This window comes from Bos indicus x Bos taurus, chromosome X (assembly GCF_003369695.1).
Source record: "Bos indicus x Bos taurus breed Angus x Brahman F1 hybrid chromosome X, Bos_hybrid_MaternalHap_v2.0, whole genome shotgun sequence".
In the NCBI taxonomy this organism is placed as follows: domain Eukaryota; kingdom Metazoa; phylum Chordata; class Mammalia; order Artiodactyla; family Bovidae; genus Bos; species Bos indicus x Bos taurus.
Genome location: NC_040105.1, coordinates 46,271,762 through 46,293,600, shown reverse-complemented (window position 1 = coordinate 46,293,600; position 21,839 = coordinate 46,271,762). Strand labels below are relative to the sequence as shown.

Here is a 21,839-nt window from a genome sequence, read left to right as displayed (position 1 = left end):
AAAAGTTAAAGCTCCCAAGGCTTGTCTCAGTGGAACTATGTAAAGAAATTCAAGAACCCAGGTGTAGGGTGATGGGTCTAGGTCACTTCAAGCATTTGGGGCTTTTTGAATCTCCTACCTATCCCTCAGGCTTGCCCTGGCCATCTTTCAAGGTATGTAGGAAACAAGCAACCCACATGGATAGCTGGAACTTAGTAGCCACAGCAAGCCAAGAAGGGTGAGATAATCAGGGCAGGAATATTTTGGAGATAGGTCCCAGTCTGACTCCAGAGATAGGTAGGGGTCAGAGGACCTCCAGCTTGGGATGACATGCTTCTGACTCAACTCGTGGAAAGAGCATTGCTGGGTCTTTTTTCTTTTTTTACTGATAATTTTTCTCTTAGAGTATTGGGAGCTGACTTGGGTAGATTGAGCATAGCTCTAGGAAATTGCTTCCAGATTGTAGTGTAGAGACATGCTGCAAAAATTTTCCATTAGGGGCATCAATGTTGAAGGTCTAGGAGGGAGTGGAAGTAGGGGTGCAGGTGCAGATAGTCTCTTGAGGCAGCCTAGGAAAATCCACTTAGACAAACTACTATAACTCCTTAGCCTGCTTGAAAACTGACACAAGAAAGAGAAGCCAAGAGCCAGAATTTCAGAGATTCTGGTTTCTTTGGAAACCATTGCAATTAGAGGAAATTCTTGTACTTCAAACTCAGGCTCTAGAAAGTTTAAAAGACACTTGGTCTCATTGTGATATATGATTTAGAATCATTCAGTCTGCTTGTTAAAAATGCTGCAGTGATTCTGAGCAAAGAGTCTGGGAATGACAATTGAGAAACTGGTATAAAGAATCAGAGTCACCTGGATGATACCAAAAAATTCCCAAACAACTTGACAGTAACTTTTATTTCCAAGATGCTTTGAAGGTGCAAGCTGATGCTTATCAGGTTGGGAGCTACTCTGTTGAGGGGGACCTCTGCAGCCAATGGTATCATAATTGGTGGTCTGGAAACACTTCTCTCTGATCTTTGCAATCCTTGGCCCTGTTGGCTGCATTTTCTCTAAAAGACCTATTCCTTCAACAAGACCGAACTCTTGACATCATAAGCTTTGGGGCAGCAGCTGGGTCTTACTTCAGAAGCTCCTGGGCCAATTAGGTTGAGTTAATGGCTGAAGTGTCATACTAGAAGAGTCAATTGCTAAGGTGTAAACCAAACAAGCAACTTCCCTTACCTCATATATTTGGTCACTGTTATAGCTGAGATCACTTTGTAACTTCTTTTAGAAGAGGTCTAGAAAGAGGTGTTATCCTTTGTTATTAGTCTGTAATAATTGAGAAAATGTCCTGGATGGCTTCATATCTTAAGATGCTTATCTGGATTTACCAAGCTTTTAGGAGCTGACAGGTGTGAATTGGCTTTTGACATATTGGCCTCTGGATCAGGTGGTCTGTTTTGTTCTTGCTGAGCTGACCTGCATCTAGCCTCTTCTTTCAAATCAAGCCAGCTGGGCTGGGGTTTGTATCTGCCAGGTGTGGCTAAAGCCAACCTTCATTTTGTTAAAGTGAAAAATTATGTTAACAGTGGGATATTGAAGGAAGCCAATACCTAATGACTCACAAATCACATGCCCAAACTAGGAAAAAGATAATCACGTCATGAAAAGTGGCAATATTTGCATACTTCCTTTTAATACATTTAAAGCCACCATCACTTGAATGCATTAATTATTCTTCTCAGAAATGAAATTATCTGGTTATGGGTGATTGCAGCATCCAGATTAAAGCTGAAACTAGCTAGGTGTGAAGTATTAAGTCATATGGAAAACAAATAGCAGTCCTTATGATTTAAAAAAAAAATCAGTTTTTTTTTTTTTTCTTACCTGACATTTCTTCTTTCTCTGATGACCATTGAGCATCTGTGAAGATCTTCAGCAAAAGCCAGCCCACCCCAGAAGCCACCTGGCCATAAATCCTATCAGCAATGGATTGGCCTATAGGGCATCTGGTACATATTATGCAAACAATTTCTTTGACCCCATAGAATATTCTGCAACCTGACAGAGATGCTGACTCTTTTACTGTGATCTTCCTCAGAGCTTACCTTGTTTTAGGGCTCTGGGCACAGAACTTTAGAGGCTAAAAACAGTGTTCATTATAGATTAAGCAGATGTTTTAGATTTACTGTTCACAAGTATACAATCTGTTTGGAGAATAACACCCTGGTTAACAACTTGAATAACTCTATGTTATTTAATATCTTCTTCTTATCCTAGGTAGAAATTAGGGAAAGAGGCAAGGGAGAGAAGATACAGGGTGGAGTCGTCAGGGACAAGATTAAGGAGCAGGTGGGCCAAGATCATATGGCAAGGAAGAGGAAGTGTATCTCGTATCCCTACACTTAACCATGGACAAGGGAATGGCTGAATCAGGCACAGAGGTAGGAGTCATCTACCTGAAAGAGACTCTGTGTTACCAGAGTGGAAGGTCCCTGTTGGTTCAAGACAAGAATTGGATCCATAGATGGGACTAGATTAAGGAGAGCTTTGAGAGATTGACAGTAGGGAGTTTTTGAGGCTTCCTGAGCATGAATAGTGGCACCAACAAAGAAGTTTTAAGAAATGCATTATTAAGGAGGAGAGAGACCTGTGAGCCATAGGAAGGTCAGTTAGGAGGCAACTTGAGGTGATAAGGCCCAGGCCTAAGATGAGGCATTGAAAAAGAAGATAAAGGGTCATATCTATATGTAGAAGAAAAAAATCAGCAGGCCCAGAAAGTTTATCAGAAATGAGAAAAATAAGGATGGAGGGGAATGGGGCCTTAATGTTATGAGTTTTACGTATGTTTTATTGGAGGCAGTAGCAGGCCCCTGGGGAAATGTGAAACAGGTAGTTGGAAATATGGGACTGGAGGTAGTAAGAGCTGATGTCATGAGAAAGATGATTTATCTGAGGAGCTATGTGGCTAGAACAAAGAGCAAAGGTCCTTACTGACTTTTATTTATTTTTGGCTCTGTTGGGTCTTTGTTGCTGTGCATGGGCCTTTAGTTGTGGCAAGCTAGAGCTACTCTCTTACTGCAAACTTCTCACTGCAGTGGCTTTTCTTGTTGCAGAGCACGAGCTCTAGGCACATGGGCTTCAGTAGCTGTGGCACGTGGGCTCAGTAGTTGTGCTTCATGGGCTCTAGAGCACAGGCTCAGTATTGTGTGTTGTGTTAGTTGTCCCACAGCATGTGGGATCTTCCCAGATCAGGGATCAAACCCATGCTGCTGCATTGGCATGCAAATTCTTTACCACTGAGCCACCAGGGAAGCTTTCCCTGCCACGGACATTTTTTAAAATTTATTTTTGGCTGCACTGGGTCTTCATTATGGTGCGTGAGCTTTCTCTAGGTGTGGTGCAAGGGCTTCTCTATTTGTGGTGTGTGGGTTTCTCTTGTTGCCATGGGGCTTAGTTGCCCCATGGCATATTCCTCCACCAAGGACTGAACCCAAGTTGCCTGCATTGGAAGGCAGAGTCTTAACCACTGGACCACTAAGAAAGTCCGCCCCCACCCCACTGCCCCACAGCCCCACACTGACTTTTGAATAGAGCAGTCAAGGGCTAAAGTAGAAAACCCATTCCTCAGTTTTCCCAGTCAGTCTGACTGGCTTGTCCTTTAATGTGTCACTAACAATGCCTGAGTGAGTTATATTCAGGAAGGGACTAGCCAGTGTCAAGTTCTCATTTTCTTGAGTAGAGAGCAATAAAAAAATCCTATCAAGTGCAAAACTTCCCTTGTACCTCAGTCGGTAAAGAATCTGCCTGCAGCGCAGGAGACCTGGGTTCGATCCCTGGGTTGGGAGGATCCCCTGGAGAAGGAAATGGCAACCCACTCTAGTATCCTTGCCTAGAAAATCTCATGGACAAAGGAGCCTGGTGGGCTGCAGTCCATTGGGTCGCAAAGAGTCGGGCACGACTGAGCAACTAACACTTACTTATTTACTATCAAGTGCAAAGATCAGTGAGAAGAAATAATCTACAATAATGAAATTCCTGACCTTTGCAAAGCTCAAGTGTTACCCTTAGTAGAAAGCCAGAACTGGAAAGGGCTGTTTGATTCAAGTCTGTAACTTGACAGATAAAAAAACTGAGACAGGTAAAGGGACCCATCCAAGATGATTCAGTGACTTACTGGTAGAGCTTCTTCTAATAGCTAGTCTTTTGATACCTCCCCACTATTGTTGAAACAGTCTGAGTTACACCTTTGTAACCCAGAAATGGGTAAGAGTCTTGTCCTTGAACAATTTGGGCAAGATAAGAGTCTGTTTACAAGGCCATATGCAAAAGATCTCTGGTTTATTCAGGAGAGAATAAAATCCCAGCCTATTTTGGATGTGTGTAAAGGAAACAAGGGCTTCCCTAGTGGTTCAGATAATAAAGAATCTGCTAGCAATGTAGGAGACCCAGGTTCAATCCATGGGTCAGGAAGATCCACTGGAGAAGGGAATGGCTACCCACTCCAGTGTTCTTGCTTAGAGAATCCCATGGATAGAGGAGCCTGCAGGGTTACAGTCCATAGGGTCATGAAGAGTTGGACATGACTGAGCAACTAACATCAATCAGCCAAATGGAACAAAGAAAAGGATTTTCTTTTGTCCATGCCTAGCTGTTTAGGGCACTCCAGTACTCTTGCTTGGAGAATCCCAGGGACGGGGGAGCCTGGTGGGCTGCCATCTATGGAGTCGCACAGAGTTGTACACAACTGAAGCGACTTAGCAGGATCAGCAGCTGTTGAGGGAGGGGAGCTTTTGAGAGAATGGGGGCAAGTATCAACTGAAAAAAAAACCTTATAGAAAGGCAAAATCCTTCAGGCCGCTTCTTATCCCCTTGTGAAGCTTCTCAGAAGGAAAGCCAGGCTCAGCTACTTTTCATGGCAATAGGACATATACTATTCTGAACAACAGTTTTTTAATCCTTCCCTCTGCTGATCCTTGCCATTGAAACTCTAGTATTTCTGGCAGCCACCCAGGCTAATTAAATAACTATTTTGGGGGTGGTTCTGTTCAGCTAGAGGTCAAGAATGTGAAGAGGAAGACAAGAGGTTCAAGAAAGAAGGAAGACAAAAAAACTGGGTGAGGGTTTTATTTCTGTGTTTGCAAGGCCTGGCATTGAGAATGCTCCCTACGTGACCCAAAATACTCATTCATTCTCAGACATACCAACCAATAAGCAGTACATTGTAACCAAGCAAGGAGTGGGGTGCCATGGGGATCCTTAGGAGAATGAGGCATCAGGAAAGGCAGGGGTAAAGTCTAGACTAGAAAGACCCTCTAGGTCTGTGGTTCACCAAGTGTGGTCCCTGAACCAGCAGGCATCCCCTGGGAACTTGTTTGAAATGCAACTTCTCAAGCCTCACTTCAGAGTACTGAATAAGAGACTCATGGGACCTAGCAATCTGTATTTTAACAAGCCTTCCAGGGGATTGAGAACTACTGATTTAGATCATTCACAGGGTGGACTGGTCTCCCTGGAGAGAGAAACCAGCTGGGAGCCCTCTCACCGTGCCTTCTTGATAGGTAGTGTTGGGGATTCATAAAAGCAAAGCTATACAATAAGGTCAGCTAGACATTCATATCTGCTCGACCACCTACTAACTGGGTGACTGTGGGCTATTTGGTAACCTCACAGGTTATATTCAGTAAAAATGAGTATATTAATGCTTACCTTGGAGACCTATAGAGACTAAGATCACAAAAGAAATCCCCTTACCCAATGCCTGGCACATGTTTTCAACAAGTGCTTCTCTTTCTCTCTGTTTTTCTTTCTTCCTCCCTCTTCCTTGCCTTCTTTCCTTCCTCCTAAAAGGGCTCACTGGCCACTCCAAGTTAGCTATAGGCACATGCCTCATTGTTGATCAGAAACCAGCCTGAGAGATCAAACTCCCAATGCCTACAATGAATAGTGATCATATTTTCAGGTAAGAAGTCAGGACACATGGGTCAGATAACAGATTATTTGTAGGACAATGGAATAGAATATTTGAAATTAGAATTGCTGGGAAATCTAGATTAAAAAGGAATTGGATATTATTCCTTTAAGAATTATGACTCTTCTCCCTCTTCATCTTTTTATTCATGTCCAAAAGTGTCTTTGGTTTGGGAATGCAGAACACCATGTGCCCCACTCAATGGTAAGTCTGAGCAAGAACCAACCTATATTTGGTCCTGTACTTGAAATGCCCTGAGGATTGGGAAGTATTTTATTAGAAGTCACATCAACAGTGTCCCAAGGCAAGGTGCAATTTGGGCACCTTGCTGGAGTAACCCAATACCATCTCCTGGCTTTTGGGGATGACGGGATCGCAAGATGAAGAAGTTGTGACCATTGGGAAATTAGGGATTTTGGTGGGGGTCATAAAACAGTTATAAACAAGAAATGAAGAATTTAAGCCTTGATACAGCCACTCCCAAATAGACTTTTCTTGATTTTTTTTCCTCTCATAGGTAGTTCTGTTTTATTTGATAATTTGATCAGTTCCTGCTGCTGAAAACACTTGTCCTTGGTTTTTGTGAGATTGAACCCCTGGGTATCCTAACTATGTGCTGACAACTCCATTTTCATTTGTTTCTCTGGCTCCTCTTCTCTTCTTCACCTCCCATTATTGCTGTTTTCCTAGATTTCTGGTCTTCTTTCTTAGCACTTTCTTCCAGGGCAAACTTCCTTGGTTTCTATAATTTCTTCTGGATCATTGGCTCTCAAACCTATATAACTATCTCCCTTGCTCTCTCTTGAACTTCAAATCTACTTGCATGTCCTGCTGGCCACCAGCATTCAGCAAATTAGAGAAAATATTATCTTTTATGCCACTCCCAAACCAACATTTCCTCATTACTTATCCTTATGCTTTAATGATCATACTTAGGATTGAACTCCCTCTACCAAATCAACTTTGATCTCCTTTTCCTCAAATGAAATTTAAAGCCTTCAAACAAGACTCCAATCAACCTTTCTAGCTGTCTTTCCATCCCAATCTTCCCAGCCCTTTCCAAACTTCACTATGTTTACCATCAAATTTCCCATACTCTTTACCTTTGAGACTGTAGTCTGCCTCCCATGCCTTTTCTGTTTCCTTCTCTATCCATTACAATAGTACCTATTCTTTAAGGCCTACTTCAGTGCACCACAAAACTGTTTTAGAGCCCACACATGAGCCTTCCGTCCTCTGAGGTCTTGCACTAGGCCAGAGTATACCAGACACAGTACTAGACATTATACATCTAGCACTCAGTTCACTTTCTCTACAATTCTGCCTGTGAGGCAGGTATTAATAACCCCATTTTGCATATGAAGAAACTAAACTGAAGGTTGTATAGCTTGAAAGTTTTGTCTATGACTTTTGTGATAGTGTACTCTTGGTATCCTTAATTACATGCTGACAGTTCCATTTTGGATTACTTATGTGGCTTCTCTTGTATTCCTCACCTCCCATTGTCACTTCTACTTTCTAAAGTAGCAGAGCCCAGAACTGAAGCTAGGTTTGCTTGCCTTTAACCACTTTGGCATACTGCTTGAAGGGCATTCACTTTTGGTACAGTGTTGAGTGAAAAATGGATGAGCAGAGAAAAGTCATATTTATGAAAAATTGTAGCAAGTTAAAAGTCAATTCTATATACAAAAGGGAGATTTGAAACTAATTTCCAGCCCAAATTTAGCTTACTTTTAAATCATCTCAGAGGATAAGAGAAGAATATCCCCTTATTCCTGCTTGCATTTGTGACTAGAGAACACAGGAGCCCTATATAACTACATCCCCTTCTAAAGTGCCCTCTTCTCATTGTCTTTACACACATTTGTCAATTCTTGGTTCAGTGTCTTACAGCTCATGAATCATGTGGGAGTGTAGAATTATCTTCACTTACCAGATGAAGAAAGTGAGACTCAGAGGCAGTATAGTTTGTAAGAGCAAAGATGCTATAAAAATCAGACTGTGCCTGCATTTGAATTATGGCTTCAGTACTTATTGGCTGTATGGATTTGAGCAAATTTTTTAATTTCTCTGAGCTTCAGTTTCCTCATCTGTAGGATAGGAATAATAATAGGGCTGCTATGAGGATTAAATGAGTTGATGTGTATAAAGTGCTTATAATAGTGTCTGATATATAGTTAGTGCTCTGTATTAGCTAATATTATCATTTTTGCCATTCCTTCTTTAGCAAGGTCTTAAATCCAAGTATCCTTTTTCCACCTTCTCTATCAATTGTGTTATGATGGGAAAATGGGAAAGAGGTTGGCCATCTATTGAGCTTAGGCAAGTCACTACTGCGATATTATACCTAATCTATAAAATGAGGTATTAAGGGTGATGATCTTTGAAGTGCTATCCAGCTTTGTCACTGACTCCAAGTAGGCCCTGACAACAGGCTTTCCAGTTGGTTTATGGCCACAGGGTCCTATCTAGGGATTGGTTTTCTCCAGGGTGTAGCTGGAGTTTATGACCTGAGGGCCCAGGCATGTCAACTAGACTAAATGGGGACAAGAATGAGCCAACTGCTCCTGGGGAAAGCCAAGAATGGACTCCCTAAAAATAAGACTGCACTGTGAAAAACATACAGGTAGCAGAATCAAGTAGACCTGGGCCTGCTGTTGCTGCTAAGTCACTTCTGTTGTGTCTGACTCTTTGTGGCCCCATAGACAGCAGCCCACCAGGCTCTCCCTTCCCTGGGATTCTCCAGGCAAGAATACTGGAGTGGGTTGCCATTTCCTTCTCCAATGCATGAAAGTGAAAAGTGAAAGTGAAGTCGCTCAGTCTTGTCTGACTCTTAGCGACCTCATGGATTGCAGCCTACCAGGCTCCTCCATCCATGGGATTTTCCAGGCAAGAGTACTGGAGTGGGGTGCCATTGCCTTCTCCCAGACCTGGGCCTAGGGGAATTCAAACAGCATCACAGTTAGATTCGTGAGCAGAGTGTTGGTAATTGATGCCAAGATACTCTTTTGACCCTTGATAAACAGTCAGTGATAAAACTTTAAACCCTCATGGTGTTCTGAGTTGGGCTGTAGGTACTTGTTAAGCTCTAGTAACACCCTGTTGGTACCCATTTTTGGCAGGAGAGGGGAGACTTCTCTGTAAATACTTATTTTATTGAGGCCAGTGACCAGCAATTCTTTTCCTGCACTGTGGTCAGAATAAGAAGAAATTGACTTTTAGTGTAATTGTAAAAAGACAAGTTTAAATGAAGCTCCATTTAGAAGGGGTACCAGTGACTGAAAGTGGCTGTCCAAATCTCCTTCTTCGGGGTTCTTAAAGAATAGGAACAATCTGGTTTATGGTGTGAATGCAGTTCTATGAGTTAATTATAGCTAATTAGTAAATATCAATAACCTCAGATATGCAGATGACACCACCCTTATGGCAGAAAGTGTAGAGGAACTAAAAAGCCTCTTGATGAAAGTGAAAGAGGAGAGTGAAAAAGTTGGCTTAAAGCTCAACATTCAGAAAACTAAGATCATGGCATCTGGTCCCATCACTTCATGGCAAATAGACAGGGAAACAGTGGAAACAGTGTCAGACTTTATTTTTCTGGGCTCCAAAATCACTGCAGATGGTGACTGCAGCCATGAAATTAAGACGCTTACTCCTTGGAAGGAAAGTTATGACCAACCTAGATAGCATATTCAAAAGCAGAGACATTACTTTGCCAACAAAGATCTGTCTAGTCAAGGCTATGGTTTTTCCGGTGGTCATTTATGGATGTGAGAGTTGGACTGTGAAGAAAGCTGAGCGCCGAAGAATTGATGCTTTTGAACTGTGGTGTTGGAGAAGACTCTTGCGAGTCCCATGGACTGCAAGGAGATCAGTCCTGGGTGTTCTTTGGAAGGAATGATGCTAAAGCTGAAACTCCAGTACTTTGGCCACCTCATGTGAGGAGTTGACTCATTGGAAAAGACTCTGATGCTGGGAGGGATTGGGGGCAGGAGGAGAAGGGGACAACAGAGGATGAGATGGCTGGATGGCATCACCAACTCGATGGATGTGTTTGAGTGAACTCCGGGAGTTGGTGATGGACAGGGAGGCCTGGTGTGCTGCAGTTCATGGGGTTGCAAAGAGTCGGACACGACTGAGCGACTGAACTGAACTGAATTAGTAGACATTGGTAGTATGGCATGATAGATATGAGTGCATATGCAGTCAAAAGACTGAGCTCTATTACATGTGTGATTGGCCAAAGGACCAGTTCACCACTTTGAGACTCAGTTTCCTCATCTTTAAAATATAGCTCATTCATAAGGATCAAGTGATACAGTAGATGTGAAACACTTTGTAAACAGTAATTCATGAGGTACTCAAAAGGTGGTATTATAAAAGGTCCTATTTGAAATCTCTCTTGCATCCAAGCTGAGGAGCTCCCTCTATGCCTTCTATCAAAAAAACAATGGCTATAACCCAATAAAGGATTCCTTATGCAGGAGCTAACCAACAGAATGTCGTAACTAAGTCAAAAGATCAGTGTGTGTGTTTTTTCCTATGTGTGTCATGTGTTATGCATTAATATCATGACCATAGGGTTATTCTCTGGCTGGTGTGTTGGAAGGCAGACCTGTATGAGAGGATGCATGATCCATATTCTGTCTCTGTTGTCTGAATTATTTTGACTTTGGTTTTGCGGAGCCAATAATTACCTTGGTGTCCTTCATCAGAGTAGACTGATAGAAAAGATGACTTCTAGAGGACATGTTCAGCAATTCAGTTCTGGGAAGGGAATGTTTAAGTCCTTTGCTTGATGAGCCATATGTTCTCATTCTGGAAATTGTTTCTCCAAATGCCAAGAAGATTGATGACCCATACAGGCTGGAACCAGTTATGGAGGAAAGGAGAACAAATAATACAGTGGTCAAGATGGTAGCCAGAGAGAAACAGCCTATTCCCCCATACCCATCCTCATTAATGTGCCTAGACAAATGTCATGAACATGTGTGTGTGTGTGTTTATGTGGAAGTGGCAAGATGTCTGCCTGCTACTATGTGGAGCCAAGTCCTGCTGGCCATAAAGTCTAAAGACCAAGGTACATAGCCCCTACCTTGCTGGGTGATCTGAGCTTACCCTTTAATCTCCTTGTGGCTCAGTTTTGACATCTAGCAAATGCAGAAGTCAACCTACATTCCCTATGTATCTCACAGGGTCATTGTATAAATCACTGAATGAATCTGTGACAAGGTCAAGTTTCCTGGGAGCAAGGCATCACAGAATGCCAGATTCTTTCATACCTATGAACACATGAATTCTCTGGATAACATCATGTGTGGGTGAGAACAGGAGGCTGCAGGACTGGGGTCCATTATATGTGAGGAATGCCATGGTCTGTAACTCATGAGGGTGAGGTACAGTAGAGTTAAATAATGTATCACCAACTCTCAATTAGACAGTTGAAAGGAAGAAGAGGAAATGGGGAGAACAGAGAGTTTAGAGCAAATATGTTCGAGCCTCATTTTAACGATTGGTTTCAGACTCTCCACTTGTTCCAGATCCAGAGCTGCCTTGAAGCATCAAGGACAGATGGACTGGAGCTTTTTCTTTTCTAGGGGAGGAGCTCATGAGTAGGGATAAAAGTTTGAGGCCTGCATAGTCCATATACACATTCTGGGTCATTCTACCCACTGGCTAATGGAGAGTTGATAGTATTGTCTTGTGGTCCAGTAGAGCTTGCTCTCCCAGTGTCATCTCCATCAACCCCACCCTTCACTGCTAATATGTGAGTTTTTCCATAAGTAGTAGAGCTTCGGGGAGCGGGGGAAGTAAGGTAGCTAGATGTGTGGACTGAACACATTCTTATTTTGTCTCCTAAGCTGATCACTGGAGATTCCATCGTTAGTGCTGAGGCAGTATGGGATCACGTCACCATGGCCAACCGGGAGTTGGCATTTAAGGCTGGCGACGTCATCAAAGTCTTGGATGCTTCCAACAAGGATTGGTGGTGGGGCCAGATCGACGATGAGGAGGGATGGTTTCCTGCCAGCTTTGTGAGGGTGAGTGTCAGCTTTCACTCTCCTCTCCTTTCTCCTTGGCTACTTGCCCCTGGCTTCCCCCTCACCAGTCCCTTTTCTCCTTCTCATTCCCCTTCTTGTGGCTCCTCACATTTTTCCTCCATGTTTTTGGTCTCCTACCCGGGACTTGGGCTTTCTTTAATCTTTGCCCTTCTAATGTTGAGGTTTTTTTCTTGTTTTTATAACAATTCCCATCTCCTGCCTCCCACCTTCTACCCATTGTGACTTTGCACAAATTACTTCCCTTTTGGCCTTGATGGTTTTGAAGACCTTTTCAACTCTATATTGCTGTGAAATTTTACCTTTCTTACCTCTCTTTTTTGCTTTCTTTCTTTTACTTGCCTCTTCTTTTTTTATCCTGTCTTTATATAGCTCTCTTCCCACCCTCTTTCTGCCCTCCCCACTCCTCTCTGCTTCCTTTGCCTCTTTTCTCTCATTTAGGGAAGTGTGAACACCCCTGCGTGTTGTCTCATGATTGTCTACAGCTGTTAATGTAAGAATCTGGGCTCCCTACCCTCTGAAGGGCTAGAGTTACTAACTGCAAATATTGCTTTTTGCAAGGTGGTTGGGAACTAAGATGTGCCAAGGGTGGGAAGCAGGCAGCTTGATAAGGCTGCCAAGGTCTTAGCCCTTTTGACATTATGCCATGAAGAACCTGGCCCTTAAAAGAAGGGGTTCTTGAGAAGGGGATCCTTAGCAGTTTCTTCTTCCTCTGTGTTATCCATTAGCAGGATGCTAATGGGGGAAGAACACTGACCTGGTGTTCCAGCTTGTGGCCTTCCTTGGTGTTATGAGCTAGAATTAGCTGTTTGGCAGTCATGAGCTCTGATTTTCCCCATATGCAAAATGCTGTTGACAATTATTTCATGCTAGGGTTTATCACAGTGAATAAAATAATATATATTAAAACAGATTCGTGGCAATACAAGTACCAAAGCCACATCAGGGTGTCTTATAGCTATCCTTACTATCACCTTTTGTTAGTTTCTTTTGTAAGATGAGGGTGAAGTCCTGACCTCAAACAAAAGATCAGAGTGGCTTGGGTCCTTGGAGAATGAAGGGCCTCAGGATATGAAGGATAGAAGTGTGACATGAGGAAAGGAGCAGGGCATTTGGAATCAGATAATCCAAGATGAAGATGTAGTCTCATTTTTACTACTTCCTGCCTCTATGGCTTTTGGCAAGACTTTTATCTTTCCTGAGCCTTATTTCCTCATCTGAAAAATAGGAATAGCAGAAATTTTATGATGATTAAATGAGATTACTGTGTGAGTAAAGTGTCTGGCACATAGTGGGTACTTAGCACATGGTAACTTGCTTTATCATCCTCACCACCACCCCCTTATTATTAATAGCTCTAAGAAGGTCTATGTATCAAGGCTGACCATAGTGATTGAAAGAAGCCTCCTTCTTAGGGGAGTTGCAAATGTAGGAAGCACTGTTATCTGGTTACAATAATTTAGGTGAGAACACTGCTCAGAAGCAAAGAGGTAGACAAAATGGCCTCTCAACCACTCTGTACTGAGAATTTCTTAATGAAATATCCAGTCCTTTTCCCTCTAATATATATGGTGTCTTCCATCAGAGTCTCCACAGACCATGTGTCCCAACTCAGCTTTGTTGGTTAATGAATTGGTCCCAGGGGTAGTTAGAAAGAGCACAACAATAACCATGGGCCTTTGTAACTAGCATGAGACCCTGTATACAGACAGCTTGTGTGCCTTGGGCTGACAGCCCCCTCTTTAAAAAAAGGATTAAATTGCACTCAGTGAAAATCACCCAAATCTGCATGTATTTCATCTTCAATGAAATGTCATTTTTATAATAAACTGTAATTCAAGGGGTGGGATAAAATACTGGGAAAAGCAGAAAGACTAGGAGACAAATAACAGAACCAAGCTTTAGAATATCAATGAACTGACGTTGATGCTCATACATCCAAGACCAAGAGGGGTGTTTCTCCAAGCACATAGCTTCAGTAGCCACATGGGTGGGCTGAAGCTGACCTTTGAGGGGACCCCTGGCTGGGCCAGACATGCACGGTATAGAGTCTAGCCTGCTGTTGCTGCTGCTGCTAAGTTGCTTCAGTCGTGTCCAACTTTGTGCGACCCCATAGACAGCAGCCCACCAGGCTCCCCTGTCCCTGGGATTCTCCAGGCAAGAATACTGGAGTGGGTTGCCATCTCCTTCTCCAATGCATGAAGGTGAAAAGTGAAAGTGAAGTCGCTCAGTCCTGTCTGACTCTGAGCGACCCCATGGACTTTAGCCTACCGGGCTCCTCCATCCATGGGATTTTCCAGGCAAGAGTACTGGAGTGGGGTGCCATTGCCTTCTCCGAGAGTCTAGCCTAGTGGTCCTCAATCTTGGCTGCACAATGAAATAATTCACTTCGGTAGCTTTAAAAGACACAAACACTAAAATCCCAGCTCTAGGCTGGTTAAATCAGAATCTTTGATATTGAGAATGATTTGGCTTAGGCCAGTATAGTCCAATAGAAATATAATGTGAGCCACAAATGCAAGCCACAACTATAAAATTTTCTATTAGCCACACTAAAACAAGTTCGGAAGATATTGGTGAAAGTAATTTAATGTATTTTAGTTAACCCAATATATATAAAATATTATGGTATAATATTATCACTATACATTTTTAAATATTTTACTAAGTTTTTGAAATCTGATGTGTATTCTATACACGTCTCACTTCACACTGGTCACATTTCAAGTGCCTATTAGCCACATGTGGCTAATTGCTACTGTATCAAATAGCACAAATCTAGACTGAGAACCATGACAGCAGACCAGGAGCATTAATGAAAAAGCCTAAATCATAAGTTAGAACTCCAATATTCTATTATACCAGTGTTTATTCTTTGAGAAACTAAGATGTTGCCTCAGATTGTATTTGTAATGAGTTTTTGATCATTGCAAACCTTTTTAAGTGATAAGTAAATGGACTTCTGATCTCTAAAGGGGAATACAATGGAACTTTAGCAGCTAGCAGTTGTGGTGTCACCAGTAAAAGGAAATCGGGTTAAACTGTTGTGTGAATGATGTGAAAATTGATGCCAAGTTAGACCTTTCAGTTCTCATAAATGAGCATTTATGTATAGGTTTACATTCTGGTAAGATTGTGTTACTCAAGGAATTGAAGGGCAGAGGTTATGTAGGCTCTTTTCTTGTTGTTGTTTGTTTGCTCACTCATTAAGTTGTGTCCGTCTCTATTGTGACCCCATGGAGTGTAGCCTGCCAGGCTCCTCTGTATATAGTATTCCCTAGGCAAGAATACTGGAGTGGGTTGCCATTTCCCTCTCCAGGGGATCTTCCCAACCCAGAGATCTAACCCACATCTCCTGAATTGGCAGGTGGATTCCTTACTACTGAGCCACCAGGGAAGCCCAGGCTCTTTTCTAGTACGTATTTAAAAGTAGAATTGCTAACAACATTCTTCTACATTGATTTTGGTTGAGGTTAGAATTGTACTGTGGAGGCAGTGCTAACTATATTAGAAAATGAGAGACCTGAGTCGTAATCTTTGCTTTTCCAAACATTTGACGTATCATCATGGGTTTTCCAGAGAAGGCAATGGCACCCCACTCCAGTACTCTTGCCTGGAAAATCCCATGGACGGAGAAGCCTGGAAGGCTGAAGTCCATGGGGTCGCTGAGAGTCAGACACGACTGAGCGACTTCACTTTCACTTTTCACTTTCATGCATTGGAGAAGGAAATGGCAACCCACTCCACTATTCCTGCCTGGAGAATCCCAGGGGGTGGAGCCTGGTGGGCTGCTGTCTATGGAGTCTCACAGAGTTGGACACGACTGAAACGACTTAGCAGCAGCAGCATAGGTTTTTAGTTCCTCCTTCATCTCTGAAGCATTCTCTAGAATCTATTCAAGCTCTGACATGTCTAGGTAGGACATATAGATGAATAACACTCAACTATTGAATCTTCATTAGTACTGATATAGGTAGATGTTGATTTCCTGAGATGACGTACCTCTATGTTGTAGTATTGTTGCCTTGTTTATCCAGTCTCATCCTGAGCTGAGATTCAGTGACTCCTTGAGAATACGGTTCTTAGGGTATTTGACATATAACATAAAAGTATAATGGCAAAAAAAAGACTTTCCTCCTAACTCCATCGCAACTGGACACCTTTGTGGATCATTGGACCAAATAGGTCACTGACATAGTGGAGCATTTCCATTTCCTACCTGGAAGTCTCATTGCTATGTGAACATCAGCCCTAGGATGTTTAGTGCTGTTCTGTCCAAGGTAGACTTACCTGCTGTTGCTGCTGCTGCTGCTGCTGCTGCTAAGTCACTTCAGTCATGTCTGACTCTGTGTGACCCCATAGACGGCAGCCCACCAGGCTCCCCCATCCCTGGGATTCTCCAGGCAAGAATAGTGGAGTGGGTTGCCATTTCCTTCTCCAATGCATGAAAGTGAAAAGTGAAAGTGAAGTCGCTCAGTCGTGTCCAACCCTCAGCAACCCCATGGACTGCAGCCTTCCAGGCTCCTCCATCCATGGGGTTTTCCAGGCAAGAGTACTGGAGTGGAGTGCCATTGCCTTCTCTGTTACCTGCTGTAAATTAGGCTTAAATTAGGTGGAATCTGAGAAACTGGATTCTTGCCTCAGTTCTGAGTATGCACCTTGAACAGTTTTCTGTATATTTTTGAAGCCCAATTTTCCTCCTTGTAAAATGGGGATAATTAAGTCTTGTGAAAATCATTTGTAACCTTAGGTATGCTGGATATCTGTAAATAGGAAGTGTGATACCATTTTGGGTGCTGTACAAGACACTTCTGAGTTTATATGCCTTCTATCCAGTCAACTATCTGCCTCTCCTTTTATTCAGAATTTTAGTCTGTATGTACATAGATGTATGTGTGTGTGTGTGTTCTCAGTCTCTCTCATATCTCTGGGGATATGACTTCACAAGAGCAATGCAGGAGTTGATTTACTTTCTCAGCAATTGGTCATGCATGCTCAGTTGTGTCCATGGACTGTTATCCCGCCAGGATCCTCTGTCCATGGGTTTTCCCAGCAAGGATACCCGAGTGGGTTGCCATTTCCTTTTCCACAGCAATTGATCAGGTTAAGTGAATTAGAGCTTGCTGAACATCAATCCTCACATCTAAGTGCTGACATCTTCAGCTGCTTTTCTGGGCTGGTGTCCCCTCTGGGAGCTGAAAGCCGACTGCCAGGATATGATGTGTCTCTTAAGTAGAAAATCCCATTCCTGTGGTGGCCCTCCTATCCCATTCGGGGCCCTAATTTCCAAATCATTCAGTCATATTTCTTTTATCACCATGTAAAAATTGGCCTTTGTTCTGACTTTGGGCCATGGTCTGGGATCAGCTTACTGCCCACTCGAGGGCAGGATCTGTACAGAATACGTAATAACCTGCTATTAGTGGTAGCTGAGGCCTGAGAGACAAGGCATGGGTTTGTTCAGAGTGTAAAGAGCCTACTCAGAAGCCATCAGCATATATTTTCCTTATTTCTTAAAATTCTAGATCTCCCTGATTTTTGGCCTTCTGGCAGAAGATGAAAGGATGAGCTAATCAGATCATTACCATCATTCCTTAGGGTTGTGCAGATCAGATGTCACAGAAAGTAAACCTCTCCCATTTATAGGAAAGCCCACTGCCCCCAGAGTATTACTTGGCTTTGGATTATATAGTGTCTCTTTTTTCATTGCACTTGGGAAAACTTTTCACCTATATAAAACCCTGGACTCACAGTAGATTTAGAGCTGTAAAGACCCATCTTAGCCAGGAGTAGCTGACTTAGATGTTTACAGGGCCAGGCAGGTAACTTACATGAGTAAAGCAGCCTGGTACTAGGGTAAGTGGGAGCCTGTGTCAACCTGGGAAATCTATGGCCTACCTAAAGGGAGCAAAAGTGACTTGGATACTTCTCACTGGTAGAATGCTGCTGCTAAGTTGCTTCAGTCGTGTCTGACTCTGTGCGACCCCATAGACAGCAGCCCAACCAGGCTCCTCCGTCCCTGGGATTCTCCAGGCAAGAACACTGGAGTGGGTTGCCATTTCCTTCTCAATGCAGGAAAGTGAAAAATGAAAGTGAAGTCGCTCAGTCGTGTCTGACTTTTAGCAACCCCATGGACTGCAGCCTACCAGGCTCCTCTGTCCATGGGATTTTCCAGGCAAGAGTAATGGAGTGGGTGCCATTGCCTTCTCCGCATTGGTAGAATAGAGTATAGCAAGTATGAAAGTCCAGCAAGCTCAGATCTTCCAGATTTTTCAAGAAAAGCCAAGAATTGGATTTCATGTAAAAATCTTCATGTTTTAAAAATGTTGACCAATAATTAACATTTTAAAAGAAACACTGTGAAGAATAAACTGAACATATCAGTAGGCTAAATTGAAATGTCATTCCCAGCTTGTGACCACTGGTCATCCTAGTTTCCTCATTTTATAAATCCCAAAGAAACATAGACTCAGAGAATGGAAGTGACTTTCTTACTCATGTAGGGAATTAGTGACAAAGACAGGACTTGAACTCAGTCCTGCTGACTCTTACTTAAGACAGGTGATATTAAGTCTTTGTCTAGTAAGTACAACATATGGAATTCCTCAGGTATGGTTTCTGTCTATTGTTTTCCTGTGGATGGGCCATAATTTCCTGTTTCTTTGTATGCCTTGTAATTTTTTTTGTTGAAAACTGGGCAGTTTGAATATTATAGTTTGATAACTCTGGAAATTAGATTCTCTTCCTTCCTCAGAGTTTGTTGCTGTTGTTTGTTGAGGGATACAATTGCCTACTTATTTAGTGACTTTTCCAAACTTTTTTTTCTGCAAAGACTACATTCCTTGCCATGTGTAATCATGCAAGTCTCCATTCCATTATTTCATTAGTCAGCCAGTAAACTGACAGAGATTGCTTTTAAATACCTGAAGCCAAAATAAACAAATTACTGACCAGGTCTTTGCAACTTGGCTAAGATTTGGGGCATTCCTTCAACACTAATCCAGGCTGCCCACATCTCTGCCTTACTTTTCTTTTCCTACATTCCTGATTGCATGGAACCTACAGACCCTCCAGAAGTGCAAGCCTACCATCTACTCAGGTGTTTACTGAGCATGCATCTGGTTCAGGGCATGTGTGTTGCACTCTGACTTCCTCGGTGTGCACAGTGGCCCTTCTGAGGCTTTATTCTCCCAAGAAATTTTTTCCTCAGTCTCTTTCTTTCTGTGGCATTGGATCCATTCACTGTTTGCCCCTTCTGCCATCCTTTGCCCCAGATGGACATGGGAAGTGTAAGTCTTTAAGTCTTGCGACAAAGGGAGTCATGACCTCTAAAGCCAATTTAACCTTGTGCAGGGGTATAAGACAAAGGTCAGTCTCTATGCCTGACCCTTAGGATCAAAAAGGTCAAAACACACAGCCACAGTATTTTAAGAACAAGGTCATTAGCCCCTTGGCACCAGCAAGCTGCAGGAGGAATATGGGCCACCTTTCTCTCAGCTGCTGGGGAATCAGAAATGGTAGACAAATTAGCACACTGCTTCAAAATTCTCTTATCAAATTTTAGCCACCCTTTTCTGCATCAAGAGGGATAAACTGGAAGATTGGGATTGACATATACACACTATTATATATAAAACAAATAACTAATAAGGGCCTACTGTATAGCACAGGGAATTATACTCAATACTCTGTAATGGCCTGTATGGGAAAAGAATCTAAAAAGAAGAGTGAATACATGTATATGTATAACTGATTCACATTGATGTACACCTGAAACTAACACAACATTGTAAATCAACTATACCTTGATAAAATTTTTTAAAAAGAGTTCCCTGCTTGTTGTAAGTTTTGGATTAGATTCCAGAATTCTGAAAAAGTTGGTTCTGTTGGTCTTAGTCAGCTAAAGGGTGATTCAGTAGAGGGACTTATTATTTGTGCATCCCAATCTACCACTTTTAGTGATGTTCCCCTCTCCTGAATCTTAATCCTGTGCATTCTGGGCTACAGAACAGTCAGGAAAGGGTATACATGGGCTGCTAACACGACTGTTAACGCTTGAGGACCTACTTCCCATTTTAGGCTAATGGCAACAGTGTTTTGATTTCTTGAGATGAGTTCAAACATGCTCTTGTTTACCCATTCAAGTTTCAGGTGGACAAAGACCTATAGTCTTAACCATCTATGTAGAAACTCTTGTTTGTGATGCTGGAGGTGATTTATTGTAAGATCTGTGAATTAAGGATGGCATAAGCAGGGAGGGTCTTTCTTCCTGGATTACAGAAATTTCTCTTCTTCATACTAAAGTTTCAAATAGCATTATTAGCAGTCATTTGCATTCACATGATCCACCTTAATTGCTTCTCATTATATACACACTTTGTTTTTTTTTAATTTTATTTTATTTTTAAACTTTACATAATTGTATTAGTTTTGCCAAATATCAAAATGAATCCGCCACAGGTATACATGTGTTCCCCATCCTGAACCCTCCTCCCTCCTCCCTCCCCATACCATCCCTCTGGGTCATCCCAGTGCACTAGCCCCAAGCATCCAGTATCGTGCATCGAACCTGGACTGGCATCTCGTTTCATACATGATATTTTACATGTTTCAATGCCATTCTCCCAAATCTTCCCACCCTCTCCCTCTCCCACAGAGTCCATAAGACTGTTCTATACATCAGTGTCTCTTTTGCTGTCTCATATACTGGGTTATTGTTACCATCTTTCTAAATTCCATATATATGCATTAGTGTACTGTATTGGTGTTTTTCCTTCTGGCTTACTTCACTCTGTATAATAGGCTCCAGTTTCATCCACTTCATTAGAACTGATTCAAATGTTATATACACACTTAGGATAACATTATCCACTTCATCTTTTGGCTAATTGGAGGGGATTTTTTTTTTTTTTAATATGAAGTCATCCAGCTCAGAGATAAGATGATTTCCTCCATATTAAAGTAGGTCACCCTGTAGGTCTCACTTCAGTTCAGTCACTTAGTCATGTCCAACTGTTTGTGACTCCATGGACTGCAGCACACCAGGCTTCCCTGTCCACCACCAACTCCTGGAGCTTGCTCAAACTCATGTCCGTCGAGTCAGTGATTCCATCCAACCATCTCATGCTTTGTTGTCGCCTTCTCCTCCTGCCTTCAATCTTTCCCAGCATCAGGGTCTTTTGCAATGAGTCAGTTCTTCGCATCAGGTGGCTAAAGTATTGGACTTTCAGCTTCAGCATCAGTCCTTCCAATGAATATTCAAGACTGATTTTCTTTAGGATGGACTGGTTGGATCTCCTTGCAGTCCAAGGGACTCTCAAGAGTCTTCTCCAACACCACAGTTCAAAAGCATCAATTCTTCAGTGCTCAGCTTTCTTTATAGTCCAACTCTCACATCCATACATGACTACTGGAAAAGCCATAGCTTTGACTAGACAGACCTTTGTTGGCAAAGTAATGTCTCTGCTTTTTAGAGACATTACTTTGGTCTCATTCTAAGGTCTCACTTAGAATCCCCAAATTGAAAATAACCATGAAGGACATATAATCTGTGTCCCAGTCTCCAGGCACGATTATAACTAACTCATCTTGGACTTTTGAGAACCTGGCTAGCATGTGTCAGATAAGCCTAAGCTACTTCGTTGATTAAAGCTGTTAGCCCTTACATTGTAATCTAAGCCAGTTTCTTGAAACATTGCTATTTGCATGAAGCAGATGATATTTAAGAGCTTGCAACAGTAGAAGACACTGTGACTCATTCCCTTCATGGTGGGGCTTTCCTTCCAAGGCTCTGTTGTTTCATCCATAACATTAATTGGAAATTTGATTGGCTGCCT

The 21,839-nt window shown here is 42.4% G+C and overlaps 1 protein-coding gene across 10 annotated transcripts in view; it reads left to right on the top strand.

Annotated features, from left to right (window-relative positions):
- Positions 1-21,839, top strand: part of ARHGEF9 (Cdc42 guanine nucleotide exchange factor 9) — a 420,451-nt gene that overhangs the window by 247,670 nt on the left and 150,942 nt on the right. For 7 of the 10 annotated variants that reach the window (XM_027535132.1, XM_027535130.1, XM_027535131.1 and 4 more), the window contains one exon: positions 11,806-11,985. The exons of 1 other annotated variant lie outside the window; for it this stretch is intronic. In XM_027535132.1, coding sequence (XP_027390933.1) covers positions 11,806-11,985 — 180 coding nt within the window. Of the gene's footprint in view, positions 1-10,792; positions 11,025-11,548; positions 11,712-11,805; positions 11,986-21,839 lie in introns of those variants that run through there. 2 more of the 10 variants (XM_027535138.1, XM_027535139.1) reach the window with 2 other exon arrangements.